This window comes from Balaenoptera acutorostrata, chromosome 4, assembly GCF_949987535.1.
Source record: "Balaenoptera acutorostrata chromosome 4, mBalAcu1.1, whole genome shotgun sequence".
In the NCBI taxonomy this organism is placed as follows: domain Eukaryota; kingdom Metazoa; phylum Chordata; class Mammalia; order Artiodactyla; family Balaenopteridae; genus Balaenoptera; species Balaenoptera acutorostrata.
Window position 1 is genome coordinate 133,041,615 of NC_080067.1, and position 21,244 is coordinate 133,062,858.

General features: G+C 38.5%; 1 protein-coding gene across 7 annotated transcripts in view; it reads right to left on the reverse strand.

The window, feature by feature from the left end:
- The window catches only part of APP (amyloid beta precursor protein), a 277,465-nt gene that overhangs the window by 73,944 nt on the left and 182,277 nt on the right, over positions 1 to 21,244 (reverse strand). For all 7 annotated transcript variants that reach the window (XM_057545417.1, XM_057545416.1, XM_057545415.1 and 4 more), the window contains 3 exons: positions 15,359 to 15,492; positions 10,449 to 10,523; positions 9,577 to 9,735 (listed from right to left, as the gene is read on the reverse strand). In XM_057545417.1, the coding sequence (XP_057401400.1) occupies positions 9,577 to 9,735; positions 10,449 to 10,523; positions 15,359 to 15,492 (368 nt within the window). The remainder of the gene's footprint in view (positions 1 to 9,576; positions 9,736 to 10,448; positions 10,524 to 15,358; positions 15,493 to 21,244) is intronic.

Here is a 21,244-nt window from a genome sequence, read left to right on the forward strand (position 1 = left end):
TACAGGTAGTTAGTGTCAGAATTATTTTATGTGAGGGAAAACCCCACACATATTTGGTGTCAGAGTACTAAGTGCAGAGGAAACGTTTCTTCCTTCAGTTACACAGACCCCAGCTATACATTAGTGAAGACAGCATACACAACTGAAATTTAGGATCTGGCCTAAACCCCATGATTTATGCTTTTGGACCAGCTTAGCATCCATTGGATACAGAGCTTGGATCTGCTGACCTGCGAGCAAAGAAGCGCCAGAAGGTGTTTGGACTTGTATGTCTTCAACTCTCGTTTAGTCACGCAGTGAAACATGCAGAACCCCTCAATGATGAACAGGATTATTAACGCAACCCAGACGGCAAAGCCCACAGAGTTGAGGAAGAAATCGTAAACAAAAGATGTCTGTGTTTACCACAGACCTTCAGAAAGATTTGTCAAATGGTCTGATCATCTGACAAATGCCAACCATGCCATACTCTTGACTTCTTAAGAGAGAATTACAATATGCTTCAATTTTGTATATTCATACTTAGAGTTTGGCATTTTTGCTTCACAAATCCCCTAAGTGGCTACACCATGTTCAAAGATATGCACATTTATATTTCTTTCAATTTCACTCTCTTCTCATACTCTACCTAACCACAGTGCCTTGACCTACTAGAAACAATATAAGGAAATTCAAGATAAAGCTTATGTCGGGAAAGAAGAAATTTTCCTCTAGCCTTCTGACTGGTCTAAGAATTAAATTGAGATGATACAGATTAAGAGGAGAAAAATCAAACGAAAGTTGAATAACATGGGAGAGACGCAGGAAAATTGAGTAACTCACCAAAACGGCTGAAACCCTCACCTTAAATACCATCTTCAGCTAAAGACAAAAGAGGATGTTGGGGGTAGTGGGTTGGGACTTCAAAGGGGAGGAAGGCAATTGACATGGAAAGGGAAAAAAATCAAATGTTTGGTAAACAAACATCTGCTGGGCCTTGCAGAGACAATGGGACATAGAGGAGAACTTCAACAGATTTTCCTCCCTGTCTACACACCTAGCTCATACTATAGTGATCTATGGTGACAGCTCCTTCCCTGGAACAGGTCCTCTGTCTACATTCTTTTAGGCAGTTAGGGGGAAGGAAGGTCAAAGGTTCTTCCTGAGTCTTTTGGGCCTCAAAAATAATCAGCCTAAATTAATCCTCATGCCAGAGACACATTTTTGGGGTGGCAAATTTTGCTCCCCTACACTTACAAAAATCCAAATATAACCTAGGATTTTTTTTTTTAGTTAATCATCTTTTAAGTACTTCAATTTAATTTATTTTTTTAAAGTATTTATTTATTTATTTATGACTGTGTTGGGTCTTCGTTTCTGTGCGAGGGCTTTCTCTAGTTGCGGCAAGCGGGGGCCACTCTTCATCGTGGTGTGCGGGCCTCTCACTATCGCGGCCTCTCTTGTTACGGAGCACAGGCTCCAGACGCGCAGGCTCAGTAATTGTGGCTCACGGGCCCAGCTGCTCCGTGGCACGTGGGATCTTCCCAGACCAGGGCTTGAACCCGTGTCCCCTGCATTGGCAGGCAGATTCTCAACCACTGCGCCACCAGGGAAGCCCATAACCTAGGATCTTTAAACTGATCCGTGGACGAGCTGCACAAAATGAGTGAACTCCTTGAAATCTATGTGTAATTTTGTGTGCACACACACATGTTTCTAGGGGGAAGATCCCTTGTTGCTATCTGTTCTGTAGGGCAGATATCTGTAACGCCAGACAGTTAAGTAACCACTGGATTATTAAATAATGTGTTATGCATTTGTCTAAAAAAAATAAATATTTATGTTTTCATAATGGGTTTTCATTTTCAAGAATGAATGAAAATAGATACTGACATATAAATATGTATGTGCAACCTTTGCTAGAACGAAATATGACATCCCAGTGCTGTATGTTTGACAGCATCAGATGAAGAGCTATTTCGACTCTGAAGACAGTGACTAAGTGGGGCTCTGCTGTGGAGGGAATCTGAGTGAGGAATAGGGTCTCAGAGGCACAGGACAGCTTTCAAGAGGATGCCTTGCCTACATACGTCTTCATTTTCTATTTAACTTAATTCAATTAAAAACAGAAAACACTAGTGTCTCTCATTACACACTTCCTGCTGGTCTTTAGTAAGATCTGTCTATTCAGCTTGGTAAAGATTCAAAGCAAGGTAAGAGGTAATACTGAGAGGCTTTTCTGGAATAGCATGCAAACCACACAGCATAGTTTACAGGACTTTGTTTAATAAATGCGAATTCTCCCATTTGTCTTTCCACCCACCATTTGATACGGAGTCTGCCCGTAAAAGCTCTCAAGTTAACAAGTCCCCTTGTGCTCACCAATTTTTACAAACCTCAACTAAAAATAAATGAATGATGAATGAATGAATAATAAATATATAAGGTACAGGATAATTATATTTCTCAAAGATGATTTTCAAGCCAGTAGTCTTTTAAGTACATTCTGATCAGCTTTACAAAATTTTGATTATATTCAAAACTTGGGGGCTTCCCTGGTGGCGCAGTGGTTAAGAATCCGCCTGCCAATGCAGGGGACACGGCTTCAAGCCCTGGTCCAGGAAGATCCCACATGCCACGGAGCAACTAAGCCTGTGCACCACAACTACTGAGCCTGCGCTCTAGAGCCCGCGAGCCACAACTACTGAGCGGGTGTGCCACAACTACTGAAGCCCGTGTGCCTAGAGCCCGTGCTCTGCAACAAGAGAAGCCACCTCAATGAGAAGCCCGAGCACCGCAAAGAAGAGTAGCCCCCGCTCACCACAACTAGAGAAAGCCCACGCGCAGCAACGAAGACCCAAGGCAGCCAAAAATAAATAAAATAAATAAATTTTAAAAACCCAAAAAACTTGAGGGTAGGATGTTTGAAATTTCTTAGTACTCATCTCCCTCAGTGCCTTCACATATTAAGATGTTAGGAAATAATTTTTAATTTATTTACCATCCATTATATTGAGGTGTATATGCAGTATATTTACCTTGGAGATATATATTATCTACATATATTCTATCAATGCTTCCTATTTCTTTTGCGACCAAAAGTGATTAGCAGAAAATGAAGAACTGCGGGGAGAAGGGCAGTTAGCAATTATATAAAAATGAAAACAGTCAAGTTTAGCACCTCAGTTTCTGTTTACGTTATAAAACATATAGTTACACCAACATTCATGTTGGCTAAAGACTGATTTAGTTGGTACCTCCTCATGCTGTCACTAGTTTGCCTGCCACGGCATACCAACTAATTGCTGTCCTTTATTTTCTCCAATGATTGCTACTTTTTATTGAACACGTATTGCCCTGCTGTTAAAATACACCTAACAGCAGTGAGCAAAATCTCAATTTAGGGAAAAAACCGTGCTCCTTAATGGTAAATCTCACAAATAATTCTACTAAAGAATTATATGAAGACATTTTCAGGAATCTCAAGAAAATTTAACATTTGGCTGAGCTAATCTAGTATACTGTTGGTGGGAGTGTAAATTGGTAGAGCTATTATGGAAAGCAGCATGGAGATTCCTCAAAAAATTAAAAATAGAACTACCATACAATCTAGCAATTCCATTCCTTGGTATTTACCCAAAGAGAATGAAGACACTAATTCGGAAAGATGTATGCACCCCAATGTTCATAGCAGGTTTATTTACAATAGCCAAGATATAGAAGCAACCTAAGTGCCAACTGCCAGATGAATGTGTAAAGAAGATGTGGTATACACTTGCAATAGCATGGATGAATCTGGAGAGTATTATAATTAGTGAAATAAATCAGACAAAGACAAATACTGTATGTTTTCACTTATATGGGGAATCCAAAAAATAAAACAAATGAACAAATATAAAAAAACAGAAACAGACTCACAGATACAGAGAACAAACTGATGGTCACCAGCAGGGGAAGAGGGGAATAATGGGTGAAATTGGTGAAGGGGATTAAGAGGTAGAAACCTCTAGTTGTAAAACAAACATGTCACAGGGATGTAATGTACAGCATGGGGAATATAGTCAATAATATTATATAATAATTTTGTATGCTATGCAACCTATAAAAATATAGAATCACTATGTTTTACACCTTAACCTAATATAATACTGCAAGTCAACTATACTTCAATTAGAAAAAAAAAAAGAAAAGAAATGAGGAAGGAAAGAGTGCAGGTGCTAAAGAAACTGCCCCCCAATTTTTTTGCTCAATTAAATGTTGAGAGTCTGAGTGTGAAGCATCAGATACAAGCATGAAATTAATTTTAGTATGGATAAGATGGCTGCAATGCAGTATTTAGTATCCAAATTTAGTATGGATAGGATATCTCATGAGACACTGGAAAAAAACCAAAACAACACTACTGGCACACAGACACACAGACATACGTGAAAATGTTTCTTAATTCTTTCTTTCACATAGAAAATTCTTAAAAGTTGTTGAAGTCAGGATAATAATTAGGATGTTGTCTAATGGAGATTTAGACTGAGTATCTGTAAAGACACCAAAAATCCAAGAATTACGTAGAAAGCTTTGGCTTTTTGTCTCTTATCTTTAAAACATTTCAGTTCTTACTCCAGCTCCTAAGTTTTTCCAGACCTAAGCCTACAATGGAAAGTTTATTTTAAACAGAAATTCCTATGCAGCCTTTGGTTTATCTATATGGGATCCCACTTAAGTCTAGTTTTTCTTCAGATTACACAGAATGTTGAACAGTCAGGCAATATCATAATCTTTTCTCCATCTATGAAGTAGACCCTGCCAGTTACAGGAGGGAAGGCTCAGATAGTATTGAACTCATTATTTCATGAGTTGCATCAATTTGAGCTCTGTGAAAGTAAGAAGCCAAAGTCCTGTGTTTTGTGATGATAATTTAGTTTAAAGCAGTACTTATGTTTAGTAGTTTGAAGGCCTCCAAGGGTGATAGAAGTTTAACCATGTGTGATGCCACTTTGGAGAAGACTTTAACTTTTCTGGAGAAAAAAGCGTAACTCCTTTATTTTTCCAAGGAATCTTCTAGAGAAGTGAAAATTTTGAAGAGCTGGTCCTTAGAAGAGTTACAAGCCCTCTACAGATTAAGAGTTTATCCTAGTGCAAAGACACAACTGCATTCTAATTTTTTTATTCCTGGGGGTTGGGAGAGGGCGGAAGAGGATGGACGGACATGGAGAGACTGTTTTAACAACTGTAATATGTGAAGTATATATGTATATAAAAATTCTAAATATGATTCAAACAATGCACTTCTTGGTTGGCCATTCAGTGTATCAGCCAGTAGGAATGTAATTAATCAAAAAGGAAATTTGGAACGTAAAGCACACACAGACACAGGGACTCACAAATGAAATTCGTGGTAGAGCAAGGAATTCCAGCTGCACAAAAACATCATTACGTCATACTTCCGAGCTTGGGTTTAAAAAAAAAATGAAAGCATGGATTAAACCTAAGCTTCAAAGAGACTGTATAAACAATCCGTGTTGCTCCAGATTCCTGTTTGTGAAGTTGGGGACTATTTGGCAAAAGTGGTCAGGGTTAAGGGGATAGTTATTCTGACGTGATTATCAGCTACAGAATCTACAGAAAAAACACTTGACTAATTCATTTTCTTATATTCAGCTCACACTGAGTAAATATTTTGTATTTTCCAGGCACTGTGTAAGTATGAGGGAGATTTCAGAAATACTTATTTATGACTCCAACACAAGACATGACCTTTCTCAGAGAGTTACTGGCAAGCTTCTGATTTATGTCTTTCAACAGCAATATATAAAAGCCCTCAAGAAGGGATTTAGAATTTTCTCGCATTTTCCGAAGTGTGGAGCTAAGTGCCATGTCAAGCTATACATTAAAATTCAAATAAAACCCACAAAGACAATAACTTAACAAAAATGGCAGGTAATGCCAAGGTTGCATGCCTGTAACTACCCAGTCCCAGTTTTTATTAGATGGGAGAGTTTTATGCATTTCTAGGTAAGAATTCAACATGAATCCTTGGATCAATCAACAACAATCTGATTTTTTGACAGTAAAACAGTTCTTCTTAATCCAATTTTTAATTTTTATTTCAAATAAACAGGTTGTCTAATTCTACACAGAGTGATCAACTGACTCAGGGCAAGCATGATTATGACCAAATCTGTAATTATCTCCTTTGATAACACAAGAAGCTTTGGCAAATATTATTCTTGTCACTGTCTTTCCTGTGATGGCTGATGGGACTGAACTGAAAGATCTGAAATGTGCATTTGTTGAAGACTCCATTCAGTCCTCATCTTACTTTCAGCTCTATCAATGACCATTTAGCAAAGATCTTACTTCAGAAATCGGACCTTTAGCTGGAACGCTTCGCTAAATGTCAGCTATTAAGATTCTGGTCTCAACCCCCACCACCCTGCCTTGCTCTGGCAAATGATGCTGATGGCCCCGCACCCCAAAATAAAGTCCTGTCAAAAAAAAGAGAGTAACCAAGGAACTCATTCTCCAGATACATAAACATAATTTTACTGAACAGTGCCAGGACAGATTTTTTTCTGAAGAGAAAATGAAAATGCTAATGTGAATATTCTTTTTCAAAAGCTTTCTGTTCCGAGAGGAAGCCTGGTCTGGTAGGAGGCCCTGCAGTGGTCACCTGTGACTCACAGCTCTACCCTGTCCATTACTAGTGGTGTCACCCTGAACTAGCCACTCAGTCTCAGTGACGTCATTGGTAAAACAGGGTCAATACTATTTTGCTATCTGGAAGAGTACCAGAGCTCTCTTATGGTTCCTCAGAGCTTTCTGCACTGAACCTTAGTATAGAAAGAAAAATCAAAATGATGAGGAGAATCAGTGCAAGTGGGTGGTTTTTTGGTTTAGTTACATAGTGTACACACAGACTGCCACTTCCAGCCAAGATAAGCAGTGGAAACTAGATTTACCCTGCTGCCAGTAACAACCAAAGAATGGACAAACTATATAGGACTATATTTCTGTAAGATATTAGACACCAGGTGAAGGACAGACCACTGAGAAATAAGAAACAAATATTGTGAGCTCTACAATTGCCCAAGCTTACTGCCTTGAGTTTCCAGGCTGTGACTCCAGGCGTGGGAACCCAGGCAGAGCCTGGTAGATTCCAGAGAGCTGAAGATATGGGGTGAGAGTCTAAAGAGACGGAGGTTGCTGGCAGTCACAGGAAAAAATACTGGAGAGGAAGGAGTTGCTCAGAGAGAGAACCTGGAGATGATGCCCTATGAGAATGCAGCTGACTAATGATCAATGCACGCACATGAAAGAAACATGAGGCCATGGGAAAAAAATCTCCCAAAAGGATTAGAGGTAACAGTGTCTGGTGTTCACACAGGGTCAGAAATAGTACTTGTTTCCATCATCCAGATGGAAAAACTCAACATTCATGGTAGATTACTCAGAAGGGTCTTGCTTCAGGATTGAGGAATCACTCGCCACAGGTTGATAACTAATCTGTTTCCAAGTAATTCACTGCATTACAGAACAAAGCTCAGGAATAGTAATAGGTATCCAAAAATACCCAGCACTCAACAAGGTGAACTTCACAATGCCGGAAAGCCAATAAAAAAATTCCAAAGGTTCAAAAATTAAGTAAAGATATGGAAAATATGAAACAAACATACAAAAATCCAGATTAAAATTCTAGACATGAAAACTATAATGTATGATATGAAAAATAGCCAGAGGGGGTTAATGGCAGGTTGAAATATACCAGGACACATCATAATCAAATTGCTCAAAACTAGTGATAAAGGAAAAATCCCTAAAAGCAACCAGATAAAAAAAGATATGTTACTTAAAGAGACATAAAGAAAAGGATGATATAAGTATTCTTGTTGCAAACAATGCAAATAAGAAGACAATGGAGCATCAACATTAAGGCAATTGAAGAAAAACTTCAACCCAGAATTCTATCCCAGTAAAAATGTCTTTTAAAGGAAAAGTGAAATAAGGATATTGTCAGGCATACCCAAGCAAAAAGAATTCTTTACGAATCTAAATGCATTAAAATAAATTTTAAAGGAAGTCCTCTGGGTAGAAGAAAAATGATTCCAGATGGACCTACACAAGGAACAAAGAACACCAGAAATGGTAACTATATAGGTAAATAAATATTTTTCTTATTATTTAACTCTTTAAAAGATAATTGACTGTTTAAAAAATAACAATAATGTAGTATGGAAAAAGTATGACAACAACAGCCCAAAGAGTAGGAAACGGGAAATAGAAGTACCTTATTGTAAGGTTCTTGTAATATAAGGGAAGTGGTATAACATCATTTGTACTGGTATAATACCATTGTGAAAAGTTAAAGATGTTTTCTACAAACACTAAAGCAAACACTAAAATAATTAATAAAGAGTTAAAGGTAAAAGGCAAGAAAGGACACAAAATAGAATCATAAAATATATTCAATTAATCCAAAAGGTAGCAAAAAAAAAAAGGGGGAACAAGGAACAGATGGGACAACTAGAAAACAAATAGCATGATGATGGATTTAGGCATAATCATATCAATAACTTCATTAAATGGTCCTCTTAATTAAAGGGCAAGACCCAAGTATATGCTGCCTACAAGAAATGTACTTCAAATATAAACAAATAGGTTAAACAAAAACACAAGGATGGAAAAATGATACACTATGATACATTAAAAGAAAGCTAGAGTAGCTTAATTAATATCAGACACAGTAATTTTAGAGCAAAACATATTACTAGGGATAAAGAAGGACATTTGATAATGATAAGGGGGGTAGAGAGGACATAACAACACTGAATGTTTATGCACCTAAGAACAGAGCCTCAAAATACGCAAAGCAAAATCTGAGGGTATCACATGAGAAAGAGTCCAATCCACAATTATAGTTGGAGATTTCAATATTCCTCACTCAGTAATGGATAGAACAAGCTGACATGATGTACACACACTCATGCTCAGAATGTTCCTTACATCCAAAGTAAGCTCTCCCATGAAGCCTTTGCTTGCAGTGCTTGGTAAGCCTTTCTGGGCATTTATCCCTGAATACCACAAATAAACCCCTTTGCTGTGGACGTCATGACCAAATAGGGCTCCTATCCCCAGAGAATATGGCTGCTGCTCTCAGCAGGAAATTTCAGTTCTAGTTCCTATTATTCCACTAAAAATCCTTATAACCCAGCCAAATCTCAGCTTTTAAAGATCTCATTTACATCATAAGGGGGCTGGGCTAGGTTACATCTAAATTCCTTCCAGCTCTTGTGGTTCCCTGACTTCAAATATACCATGAACTGTCACCAGCCAGGGATATCAACTCAAATCAGGTCTTGCACTGTGAGTGCCCGGGAAGCCTGTCTGACTCTTCGGTGGAAAGGTGTGTCTACTGTGCAGAGATGGTCCTATGGAGGCAGCTGCCCTGTGACCCTTTAACCTTCAAGATAAAACAGACTGAGGTTGAACCTGTGAATAACGGTGCTCTTAGAAACTTCTCCCAATTTCTTTCTTAGGGCCTTCAGTCCCCAGTGTCCCCATGCCTACTGGCTGCTGTGCCCTGAGCTGTGAAGGGAAGCCTACCCGAGGGGGCACAGCCTGCAGAGCGGTGATGTAATTCTCCAGGGCCAGGCGGCGGCGGTCATTGAGCATGGCTTCCACTCTGGCCATGTGCGTCTCCACCAACTGCTGCCTCTCGTTGGCTGCTTCCTGCTCCAAAGATTCCACCTTTTCCTGGAAATGCTGCCATCACAAACACAGGCACGTGACAATCGGGAACCGGACAAATAGGATGGAGCAGCAAATTCAAGTCTTTTAAAAGGGATATCATACTCTGTTTTATTCAAAGACTTCAGTCATTCCAACTGACTAATTGACTAATTCAGCATGTCTTATGGGTTCCCCTCCATTTCCCTGCTTTTCATCCCCAGACCTAATTTCTCAATGTAAATCATTATTTTATATGGTCACTGAAAACTGATTTGACTAACCGTAAGGTAGAATAAATGTATATATTCTTGAAACTCTAAATTACATGCATATTTATGAAAGTCCTCTCTTACTCAAAGAACTTTAAGAAAATGATCATGATAACCTCATGGTTTCCTGAAGGCAATTCTGAGAGGGGTTCCAGTCAAAAATTCAAATTATCATGTAAATTTGCCACGGGGAAGAAGTAGCAGAAGATTATGGCAACCAGAAAGATATATTATTGATAAAAGTTAGACTTTAAGTAACAATCTGAGTTTTAAAGAAAGGAATTATAATGAGCTAATTGGGAGCAAAAGTAAGGCAGGGTTTAAGCAACTGAATTATTAGACAATGATTAGCAGTAGTCCAAGTTGAGGGAAATATGAACAATCATGCATGCGGTTCCAGCAGATGCTTGAAGAAAAGGTGCAGGCGCTACATCAACAAGGGTGCGATGCCTGGTGGAGGACGGACTCAGGGTTTACCTGGATCACTGCTTTCTTATCAGCTTTAGGCAAGTTCTTTGCTTGACGTTCTGCCTCTTCCCACTCCCTCATGACCTACAAAAGGAGGCAATCATTTAAAACCATCAGTGCTTTTTTCAAACATAGATTTAATGAGCTAGATCACTGCTTTCTTTTTTTCTTCTACATTTGACACTTTAAACATGAAAAAAATGATCACGTTCCATTCCTAGCTCAATAATATTTGACCTCCCACTAAGATGTATATAATCTATCACAGCAGTACAGTAAACATAAACGTTCACCTTTATGTGGCCCTTTGAAACAAAGTTGGTCTTTTTTCTTTTCTATTACTTCAGAAATAGCTGAAAGTCATTTTATTTGATGTGCACAAATGTCAACGATTCATAAAAGGCATATATTACCTGTACAAGGTCTTCCAACATTAAATTGAACACGGTGGTTTTAGTCTTTTGTGAAAGCAAGTTATAAAAATTCAAACAGTATGAAGGGGGAAAAAGCATATATAAAACTGCATGCATGTGTACACATGCCATGAGCACAGTACCAAGAAGTATATAATAGAGGAACTAAAAGAAGATTTCAGTTGTCAGAAATCCTAAGATCCACCCCACTGAAGAACTGATGGGCAATTAGAACATTTTGCTTGCCAACTTGCCTCACGAACAGCAAAGAATACTCTAAATTCCTCCAGAAATTCCAAGACAGTACACGTTATAATGTTCTGAATGTAGCAAAAAGTATTCTTGGTAAGTAACACTAATTTGGTAACCAGGCTAATCTGTTTTGTAGGAAAATAAGACTTCCTCTTCTCATCCATGATGTTCACTCAGGATTTCTCTGAGAGAAGTTCACGCACTGATCTGAATGCAAAGAGGAAAAGTCTGCAGCTGTGGATGCTGCTGAAAGGAAACGATGTTTGATTCTTGCCACTTACAGCTTCCTTTTCCTTTTCAAGTGTACTACTCACGATCAAGTAGTTTTTGTTTAAGTGTAGCTCATACCTGAGCAAGGTAATATAAAGAACAGAAAGATCCAGTAAGCAAAATAATGGTTTGCTGACAGCTGTGTACTTGCACACTTTGTGGACATACAAAGCACACAAAACCCTGATTTCTGTATTATAAGGGCCTGTTATTTACAGGTATTTATTCCTAAGGAATTGATTTTTTTCAGACATCCTTGAAGCTTGGCATAAATAACTACTGACAGAGAAGTTCTGTGAGAATATCACATCACATCATCATGTCAGTTTTTAATGAGATACTTCATTGTCAGTTAGCATCGATCCATTGTATAAAGTACAAGCTTCCCCATGTTGTTTACATGAAATTATGGAGAAAAAAGAATGGAATGAATTCTCTGTTACAAGTGAAGAGCATATAAGAAATAACCTAACACATGCACAGCAAAATTGGGGGAAATGTGCAACTGCTATGAACAAGAACAGAATATAGAAGGAAAAGAAACATATTGCCCCAGATGCTTTGGTGGGTCCAAGAGTAAATGAAGACCACCTGTGAGATGGGGGCTACTGAAGACTACTTTTGCTTTACAGATGAGATAAGCCTTGAAATAAAAATATTTGAATTTCCTGCTTCGAAAATGTTCATAGTGGCGGTATTCTACCACAAATTCTTCAGGTAAGGAATCTCAAAATTAGTTTGAGAGAGAAGTCAGATGTCTTATTGGAATGTGAAAAACTGATTTCCTGCATTACATTTAAATCTTTACCATCTTCCTTTGTATATTCAGAACTTTCAGCTTTGAGCAGGGGAATCCACGGAATAATTAAGATTTATTTAGCTAATGCATTGAAAATAAGCATTCCTGTAGAAATGAAATAAAATTTTGATTTTCAGAGCAATTTAATAATATCCTCCATCCTTCCAAATAAAACAATTCACCTACACCATCACACTAGGCCTACTTACTCAAAGATAAATACACACCGTGGGCTCAACATCTCCCTTTGAACAATGGCTTCCAATGAGGTCCACTGATAATAGAGTGCATCACTCCTGACCTGCTAAATACCAGATCCAGTGTTAAGAGCTTTCCAAAATCTCTCTCGTTTAATTGATTTCTCACATGAGATTAGCCTTGGCCATCCCCATTTTTATGGATCAGGTTAAGTTACCTGCTCAAAGTTATGCAGGAAAAAAATGGAGAAGGAAGGATATAAACCGAGATCTTTGTGGCTCTAAAGACCATGCTTTTGTCCCCTGTGGTCCAATTAGCCATTATAAAATGGCAAATCCAACAGGTGAGCTAAGTTTATTTATATTTGGTGACAGGAGAAAAGGCCATTCCTAAGATGTTGATGCTTCTATCATAAAAATAATAAATGTAGAGAAAGGTCAACTTCCATTTTGAAGAACCTTACTTTAAGGATATAGTAAAACTGTTAAAATCATATGGAATAAATGATCGTGCGCCTTCTTATATTTGCTAAATACTATTCATAACATAGAACAACAGAAATCTGTAAGTTCAGAGTTATCATGAGCCCCAGCAACAACAAAAGCCCCCAAATTCTCTGCATTGTAAGAAAACAAATAATAACAAAAACTGTAATAAAAATCATTTTAAAAGATGAAATTTTTAAATTAAAAATTCTCAGGATCTAGACTTCACAGTGGCCCCATATAGTCTTATAAAGCAATTTTCCACTGCATGCACGAAAGTATCAGTATCATCCGGATTAATGGATCTTCAAAGACTTTGCTGTTTCATGCAGAGAAAATGACAACTAATACAGAGAGATTTAAGAGGCAGGCAAGTTCAAAGTCAAACAGTCTCCAGAATTCAGTACCATAGATTATGATGATAAATGTTGATCTCTAGCATCTCATACTCCTATGATCACTGGAATCTAAGAGACAACATTCTCTGCTCCAGGATAACATTCTTTAAATTATCTCAGATATAGGTAGTATCTAAAAGATGAAGAAAGTCCATCAAAACATATATGAACTAAGTCATGGCTTAAATAGGTGTGCTACAATAAAGTTACTATTCTAGGAGAGATCTATAATATCTGAAAGAGTATTTGAAATCAGTGCTATTAACAGGCTCAAAATGACCAATAAATACTGGAAAAAATTCAGAATCTGTATTTTTTAAAAAAATAATGACTAAGTGGGTTCAAGATAGAAATGCAAGGTTAGGAAGGTACTTATATAAATGTATAGGGACTAAACGTTTACAATCCAGCTGGAGGAACAAAACTGGTGAGCAAATATTTAGTTAAATGCAAAAGAGCAATGACTGCTTGTCTCACTCTGAGGACTACGTGAGTGTAAGGAATGGCTGAGATGTACCAGCGTGAAGAAGAGTGGGACACCTTTCCAGAGATCAATGCTGAGAGCAAAGAGAGCCCGTGATGAGTTTAGCATACGTTGAGCAGAGTGGTTTAAGGCTGCCCATATGACGATGGTAGCAGTTGAGGTGGGAGAGGAAGTAAGATGACTGGATTTGGGGTGCAGGAGGTTGGGTGAGGGGGCAGGCACTGGAAATGCCAAGCTGAGCGTTCAGTGTTTATTATTTTTCTTTTTGGGGGTCTTCATTGTCCCACAAATGGATTTTGTGGGCAATAACAAGGTTCTGAGAGCTTCAGAAACAAGTAGTGAGACAGGATTTAAGTTTAAAAGATGTCTTTTCAGTGGCAATAAGTATGGCAGCTGATAGTCGTCCTATTCCTTAACAGTGATTACATATTGTGTGTATCTTTCCTAAAGAAAAACCCTATTTTTCTTTCTTCATTCACTCATTTATGTTTCCTTAAATCTGACTCTTCCTATTATTTCTTCATGTTCACTCTTCAGGGTATAGACTATGAGTTGGAACGGTGATTGGCAAGTAAGTGATAGATACGTATTTGTTGAATGACTGAATGAATGAATAAAGAATCTGAGAAAGGGAACTTCCCTGGCGGTCCAGTGGTTAAGACTTTGCCTTCCAATGCCGTGGGTGCGGGTTTGATCCCTGGTTGGGGAGCTAAGATCCCACATACCTCAGGGCCAAAAAACCAAAACAGAAGCAATATTGTAATAAAGATTTTAAAAATGGCCCACATTAAAAAAAAAAAAAGAATCTGAATCTGACAAAGGACTAAAATCCTCAGTATTATCTACCTCTAATACAACATCTAGCACCTGGTAGCAGGCATAACTTAAATTGTAGTTGGTATTATTACATGTAAATTAATTGTTTTGGAAACAATTTTTTGTTTCATAAAGAACATGATTAAAAAAAACAGGGTTTGTTGCACAACGTAGTGAAAAGATCATTGTACTAGGAACAAGAAAGGCTTGGGTTCCAAATGCCTCTCTGTGTTACTTATACTGCTTTGTTCTAGAGTGGGAAGCTAAACGCTTGAAAGTTTATTGCATTATCTGTCATTTATGGGACTAGATAAAATGATCATTATGGTTCACTTTGGTTTTAAGCTCCTACAGTCCTATGAATTAACTCGGTAAGAAATGTTAGGTTCAAAGTTTTCATAATTTGGTATTCCATACAAAAATATTCATCTTTGCTAACGAACATTTTAAGTGATTTTAATTTACAACACCATTACAGGACTACGCTAAACACAGAGTGACAAAACCATCGAGAAAGGTGTACACACAACTTAATTTGTGCTTATAAAATCTTACTATATTTACTATACCTGTGTCTTTCCTAGGTGGCAAGTTCAAGGAGAATGCAAAAAGCCCCAAATCGGTGCCCTTATAGCAAACATTTACAATTAAAAATGTTATGTCTTTAAGATCTGGATAAAATTAAAGAGCCTTACCCACCCCTAGGCATTCATCAACCATAGGGCCCCTGGGGAGACTCTGAGGCAGAGGCAAATCCAGATTTCCCCAGTATTGTATGACTGAAGGATGGAAAGTCACATGTACCTGGGACATCCTCTCGCGGTGCTTGGCCTCGAGCCTCTCTTTGGCTTTCTGGAAATGGGCGTGTTCATTCTCATCTCCAGGTGTCTCGAGATACTTGTCAACGGCGTCAGGGGTGCTGGCTGCTGTTGTGGGAACTATAAAGCAGAAGGAAAGAAGGCTTGAGGAGAGTGACAGAATATCCAGTCATTTCAAAGAAAGCCCTATTTTCCGTTTATTCCAGAACAAAGAATTTAGTAAAGAAGCACATACAAGATGTTAATGCTGTTTAAGAGACCACGAGACATTTTGCAGCACAGCAAGGATGTCTTTCCCCCCTTTCAAGGATAGGGTGAAGGAAAATCTTGAAAACAGTCCATTTCGCGATTACAGTATTATATTTAAAATTCTTTGCGAAACAAGCATGCATAGAGTAAAAACAGTTGGTGTTTAATACACACATGTTGCACCAAATCCCTATGCCTTGCTAGATTAATGTTTGTAACCTTGAAAGTAAATGGTGGTATCAATATCACACCTTAAGATTCCTGAAAAACCCAAAGAAATCTAGAAATTAGCCTATGCAGAATAACTGCACCTTAGAGAAAAGATAAATCCTACACTATATATTTTAGATAGCTGGTGAGCAGTATTTGAAACAGTACCAAAAAACTCATAAATGTCAAATTCATTTTTGAAATTACAAAAGGATCTTTCTGCCTTCACAAATTTGGCAATAGTCAACCAATTCATTATACTAGTTGTCAAAAGGAAAGTGATTTCTAGTTTGAATTCCACTAATACTGCTGAGCAATATTACTGAATTGCAGCATATGCTGCTATATTATGCAGAAAAATAAATACCCATAAAACTGAAGAGTGTACTATAAAGCAAAAATGTCTGAAACTCATGAGCCAAGTGATTTATAATGCTTATACCAGCAGTTTTACAAAAGATCAGTAATGACTAGTGAGAATTCAGAGCATTTATGAGCTTATTAAAAAAAAAAACCCAACATGAAAAGAAAACAAGATTTTGATTTAAAGAAGAAAGCCTGGGGACTTTGCTGGTGGCGCAGTGGTTAAGAATCTGCCTGCCAATGCAGGGGACATGAGTTTGATCCCTGGTCCGGGAAGATCCCACATGCTGCGGAGCAACTAAGCCCGTGCGCCACAACTACTGAGACTGCAAGCCACAACTACTGAAGCCTGCACGCCCTAGAGCCCATGCTCCACAACAAGAGAAGCCACCGCAATGAGAAGCCTGCACATCGCAACAAAGAGCAGCCCCCGTTCACCACAATTAGAGAAAGCCCGTGCGCAGCAGCAACGAAGACCCAACGCAGCCAGAAAAAAAAAAAAAAGCATGTTCAACCAGAAAAATGAAATTAGGTGTTTTCACTATGTTCTCAGGTCGAATCAATTTATGTGTTTTATTCAAAAGATTACTCAACTATCTCCAGTGTTCTAAGTATTCTTCCTCCCTAATCTTATCTAAGATATCTGAGATACAATAACCCCAAAAGAACTTAAATGAGAGGAATTAATTGCTAGGTCATTTTGAAACTAAACCGTAAGATTAGTGTCTTTTAAGCATGTTTCAAGAAAACATCTGAAAATTCCCAGTCTGAAGGCTCCAAGATTTGAACCAAAACGAGAAAGCTTTCTTGTTATATAATTAAATAATAAAGTTAAAGAGAACTATTCATTCGGATTTCTTCCCTTCTACTTCAATCACTGTTTAATAATTCTTTCTTTAAAAAATAAAAGCAGTTTAGTTGTCAATGCAGATGTTGCTCTGAAGTGGAAGGATACTTCACTTCAGGGCATATTCCTGGAATTGTTTTCAAAATACCAGGGGATTTTGAGTCAACTGGTCTGGGATTGGCACAGGGCATACCTATTGAAAGACATCTGTCCCTGTCTTCTGTGTAATAGACAAGGGGGAGGTGTATTTCAGCAGCACAAGGAAAGAAAGAAGCAAAGAACATGAACTGTGTCATCAGGCACACCTTGATTTCAATAACATCTTGATCTTAGGTTAGTTGTGACCCGGAGCAAGGAACTTAAGCACTCTATGTTCCAGTTTATTCATCTATCAAGTGGTGACAACAGGCCAACATACTAGGAGTGCTGGTAAAATGAGATGCTATACCATGTGGTAGTCACCCTGCAGAAAGGGTGGCACCCATGGCATTTCATTCATGTTAGCGCCCTTCCCTCCTCCTTTGCTCATTATTACATCCTAATTCAAATCTTAGCACTTATCCTAACCATAGGAAAAACCAGCTCCTTTTATCTCACATCCACTGAAAATGAATTACACACAGGATCATGAAGTACCATGGATAGGAAAAGTAATAGGTACTTTTCTAAAAAAATTTGCTATGACCTGCATAAAAGGCTGAAATTATTGAAAATGTATCCTCATTTTTAAGACCGAAAAATAATTTTCAATTAAATTTTTCTGTTAAAAAAACAAAGGTAAATGTTTTTCTGCATCAGCTTAAGCAACTCAATATGCGTGTATTTTTAGCCTAACCATGTCCCCACTTGAAATGGAAGTGGTATTTAGCATTTTTCCCCGTGATTTTAAACATTTTCTCATCTTTTCTGGTAGCAAGTGAGAACAAGTTAAAGTTCTTTTGGCATAGTACAATCTGGCAGAATGATATAATTAGGCGAACTATATTTCACATTTTGAACAAATGAAAATGTATACATGTTTGGGGTCATGTTTACAGATGAAGATAACTACCTGCCGTAAGTTGCCGTAACCATAGCATGGCATCCTCTTTGGAAAACTGAAATTGTAAAAGTTACTCTATAAGTAGAAAGATTCTCCAACTCTGATGGTTTTCTCCAACTCTTATGATTTGCCAATCTACTGTTTTATGGAGAGAAACACTAAAATCTTAGTCACTGTAATCTCGTTAGTCTAAGTTGAAATGCAGCTTTGCAATATTAAGAATAAAAGAATAAGAAAGAACTGAGCAAGCGAGGTATACTTAACAGGATGAAGACTATTTTAAGTATGAAAACTTATATTTTAGGAACAAGGAAATAAATACAAATCTTGTATTACAGATTTATCCCATTTAATGGAGAAATATTTCTCAGTAAATCCTTGTTAGTGGCCCCTGATACTTTCTTTAGTTGAGGACTTTAAGAGAAGCTATCCTCTCTTTTAATTTTTAATTCAAACTTTGTAGTCATTCATACTAGCCCTCCATCTCAACTGGTGTAAGTAATTGAAAATTTCCTGTATTCATACCAATCAGCAAATTAGATCACTGACCAGTCAAGGAGAGAAGAATGATGGTATTTCTTAATACTTTAAAATGAATTTATTATATTATCACTACCTTGCAGCTGGTGAGGAGAAAGAGGAAAACGTTTTAAGTTTGTACAGAGAGCTCAGCTTCTATTTCCCCTAATTTTCCTACATCCTAAAGACATGGTCATACCAGGACTGGCTGCCGTTTTGTGATCATGACCATGGTAGGCCAGAGACATGGTAACAAGGATGGTGGGTAGGGGCAGGAAAACCTGTGCCCTAATGCCCTTACTCTTTCAAGGTGCATCCTTTTGGGAAAGGAGCAGCTCAAGGAATGTCAGGAATGTTCCAGGGCACAAAGGAACAGGAAGCTGTATATCATGAGTCACTTAAACCGCTTAGAAAGCAGAAACAAATTGACTTTTAGGAGGGTTTATTTTTGTCGTGTTTTTTAAACAAAAAGCACAAAGCAGTTATCCTGTTCAGAGACCTTTGAGGTCCCTTAGAAACTGTGATACAGGCTCAGATTTCCAGGTTGGCCAAATAATAATACCCTCCATTCATTAGCGTCTACTGCGCTAGGCACTTTACATGTGTTCTCATTTAACAGGTGGGGAGGAGAAAACATTACCCTGTTATATACATTTACTGTGTAGTAAGGAAATACTGTCACTTAACATACTCACATCCCCAGACACACACAAGTAAGTCTGAATTTAGGATTACTAAACTATGAAGAGGCTATAAAGTTAATACTTAAGAGCAGAAAGGGGCTAATCCATCGACATGTCTGGGGTACTGCAACGGGTTTGGTTTGTTCATGACCAACCTGTACAGGCAAAAGATATGCTTTGTTATGATAACTGTCAGCCTATTTTCTAACAAACAGTTTCCTGCCCTGAATGCTATCTGGTAAATGACCACCAACCAACGTTTCAGCAGCAGAAGTAGGGTTATGAAGCAGGTCAGGAGAGAGAGCCCATTGAGCCTGAATCTGAATGATCTTTTGGCCTTTGGCCTCAACTCAGACATGCTGCTTTGTACCTCCTGCAAGCAGGCTCACTGGGTCTATTCACCCTTCCGCAGAAAACCAGACTTAAACATCTGCAGCTCTATGTTTCGACCTCTACAGCTGGCAAATAATTAGCAGCGCTCTCACCATCACGTGCATGGGCTTTTAACTTTTAAATGACCTTCATATTGATTTTCTTAGTCTAGTCTCATAACAGCCTTATAGAATATAGTAAGACATAGACCTTTTAATACTGAGAATGGGTGTCTAATGTAATACCAAATGAAAGCACGCAACAGAAACGCAGTTCCAATCCATAGCACGTTACTGCCTCAGTGTGAACTGGATGACTAATGCTTTTGATATAAGCCTCCTCTCTTTTGTCTCTTTTGCAATCCTGGGAGGTCAGAGGTATCTGAGGAGCTGCATAGCAGCTTGGATGTAGACTCTGATGCCTCGAGTGTGCTTGTTCATTTCTTTATTCCTCCTTTCACCAAATCAACAGATACTACAGCCCCTAGTACCTGTGAGGTATACGGCAGAAACCAATGAGTGAAACCAAGACCCTTGTCCTGGTGGAATTATATTCTAGTGAGAGAAACGAACAGCACACACACACACACACACACACACACACACACACACACACACACACACACACACACACGAAGACAACAATAAATCACATTGAAAAAGAAAGAAAGTGCAGGGTTAAGAAGAAACAGGAGTGCCGGGGAAGGAGGGGGGACACTGCAGCAGTAAGTAGGTGGCCAGGCTCGGTCTAATTGAGAAGGTGACGTTTAGACAAAGAGCTGAACTGAAGCCTTACTTCCCAGTTACCTGCTGGAAGAACAGGCAGATGAAGAAACTAGCACAAAGGCCTTTGGAAGTGAGTATGTCTGGAAACTAGAAAATTCCAAGATGAGCAAGGTCTGTGTGACCAGAGCAGAGGAAGCAAGGGAGAGAGTAGTGAGACAGGCAGAAAGGAAATGGGGATAGATCACGAAGGGCCTTGAAGCCATGGTAAGGACTCTTGAGGAGCCCATGTGGGTTGTTTTGAGGAGAGAAAAATGTGATGTGATGTGTTTTAAAAGGATCGTTCTGTCTGCTAAGCGACAAAGCAGAAGGTGATCTTTTAAGAGTAAAAGATGAAGATGAGGATGGCTTGGAAAAAGTAGCAGGAAGTTGGTAAGGGAGTCTCATGGGAGGTACCCCCCAATACCCACACAAAGAGACATGAGAAAGAGCACAGATTTACTTTTTTTCTCACCCCAAAATGCTGTTTCCTAAACCATAGGGTAACCAGATACTAAGGGAGACATTGTTTTCACATGTTGGTGAAGGTTCATTTCCGTTTTGATAATGATGCATCAATGCCTGTCACAACATTTCCACTTCACACTATAATCTCCTCTCTTAGTGTCAGGCAGAGCTCTATTTTTTGTGGGGTGAGGATGGTGGGAGAGGGGAGCAGATTTGCTTTCAATTTGTTAGCGAACCCGAGCTGCACCCAATGTTCCTGCCACAAAATATACCACCATCATTGGCGACATGGTGCCAATGAAACCTTTTCATTCCTGTGTTTCCCCCAGAAAATTTAATAATTGTAAGGGGCGTTACA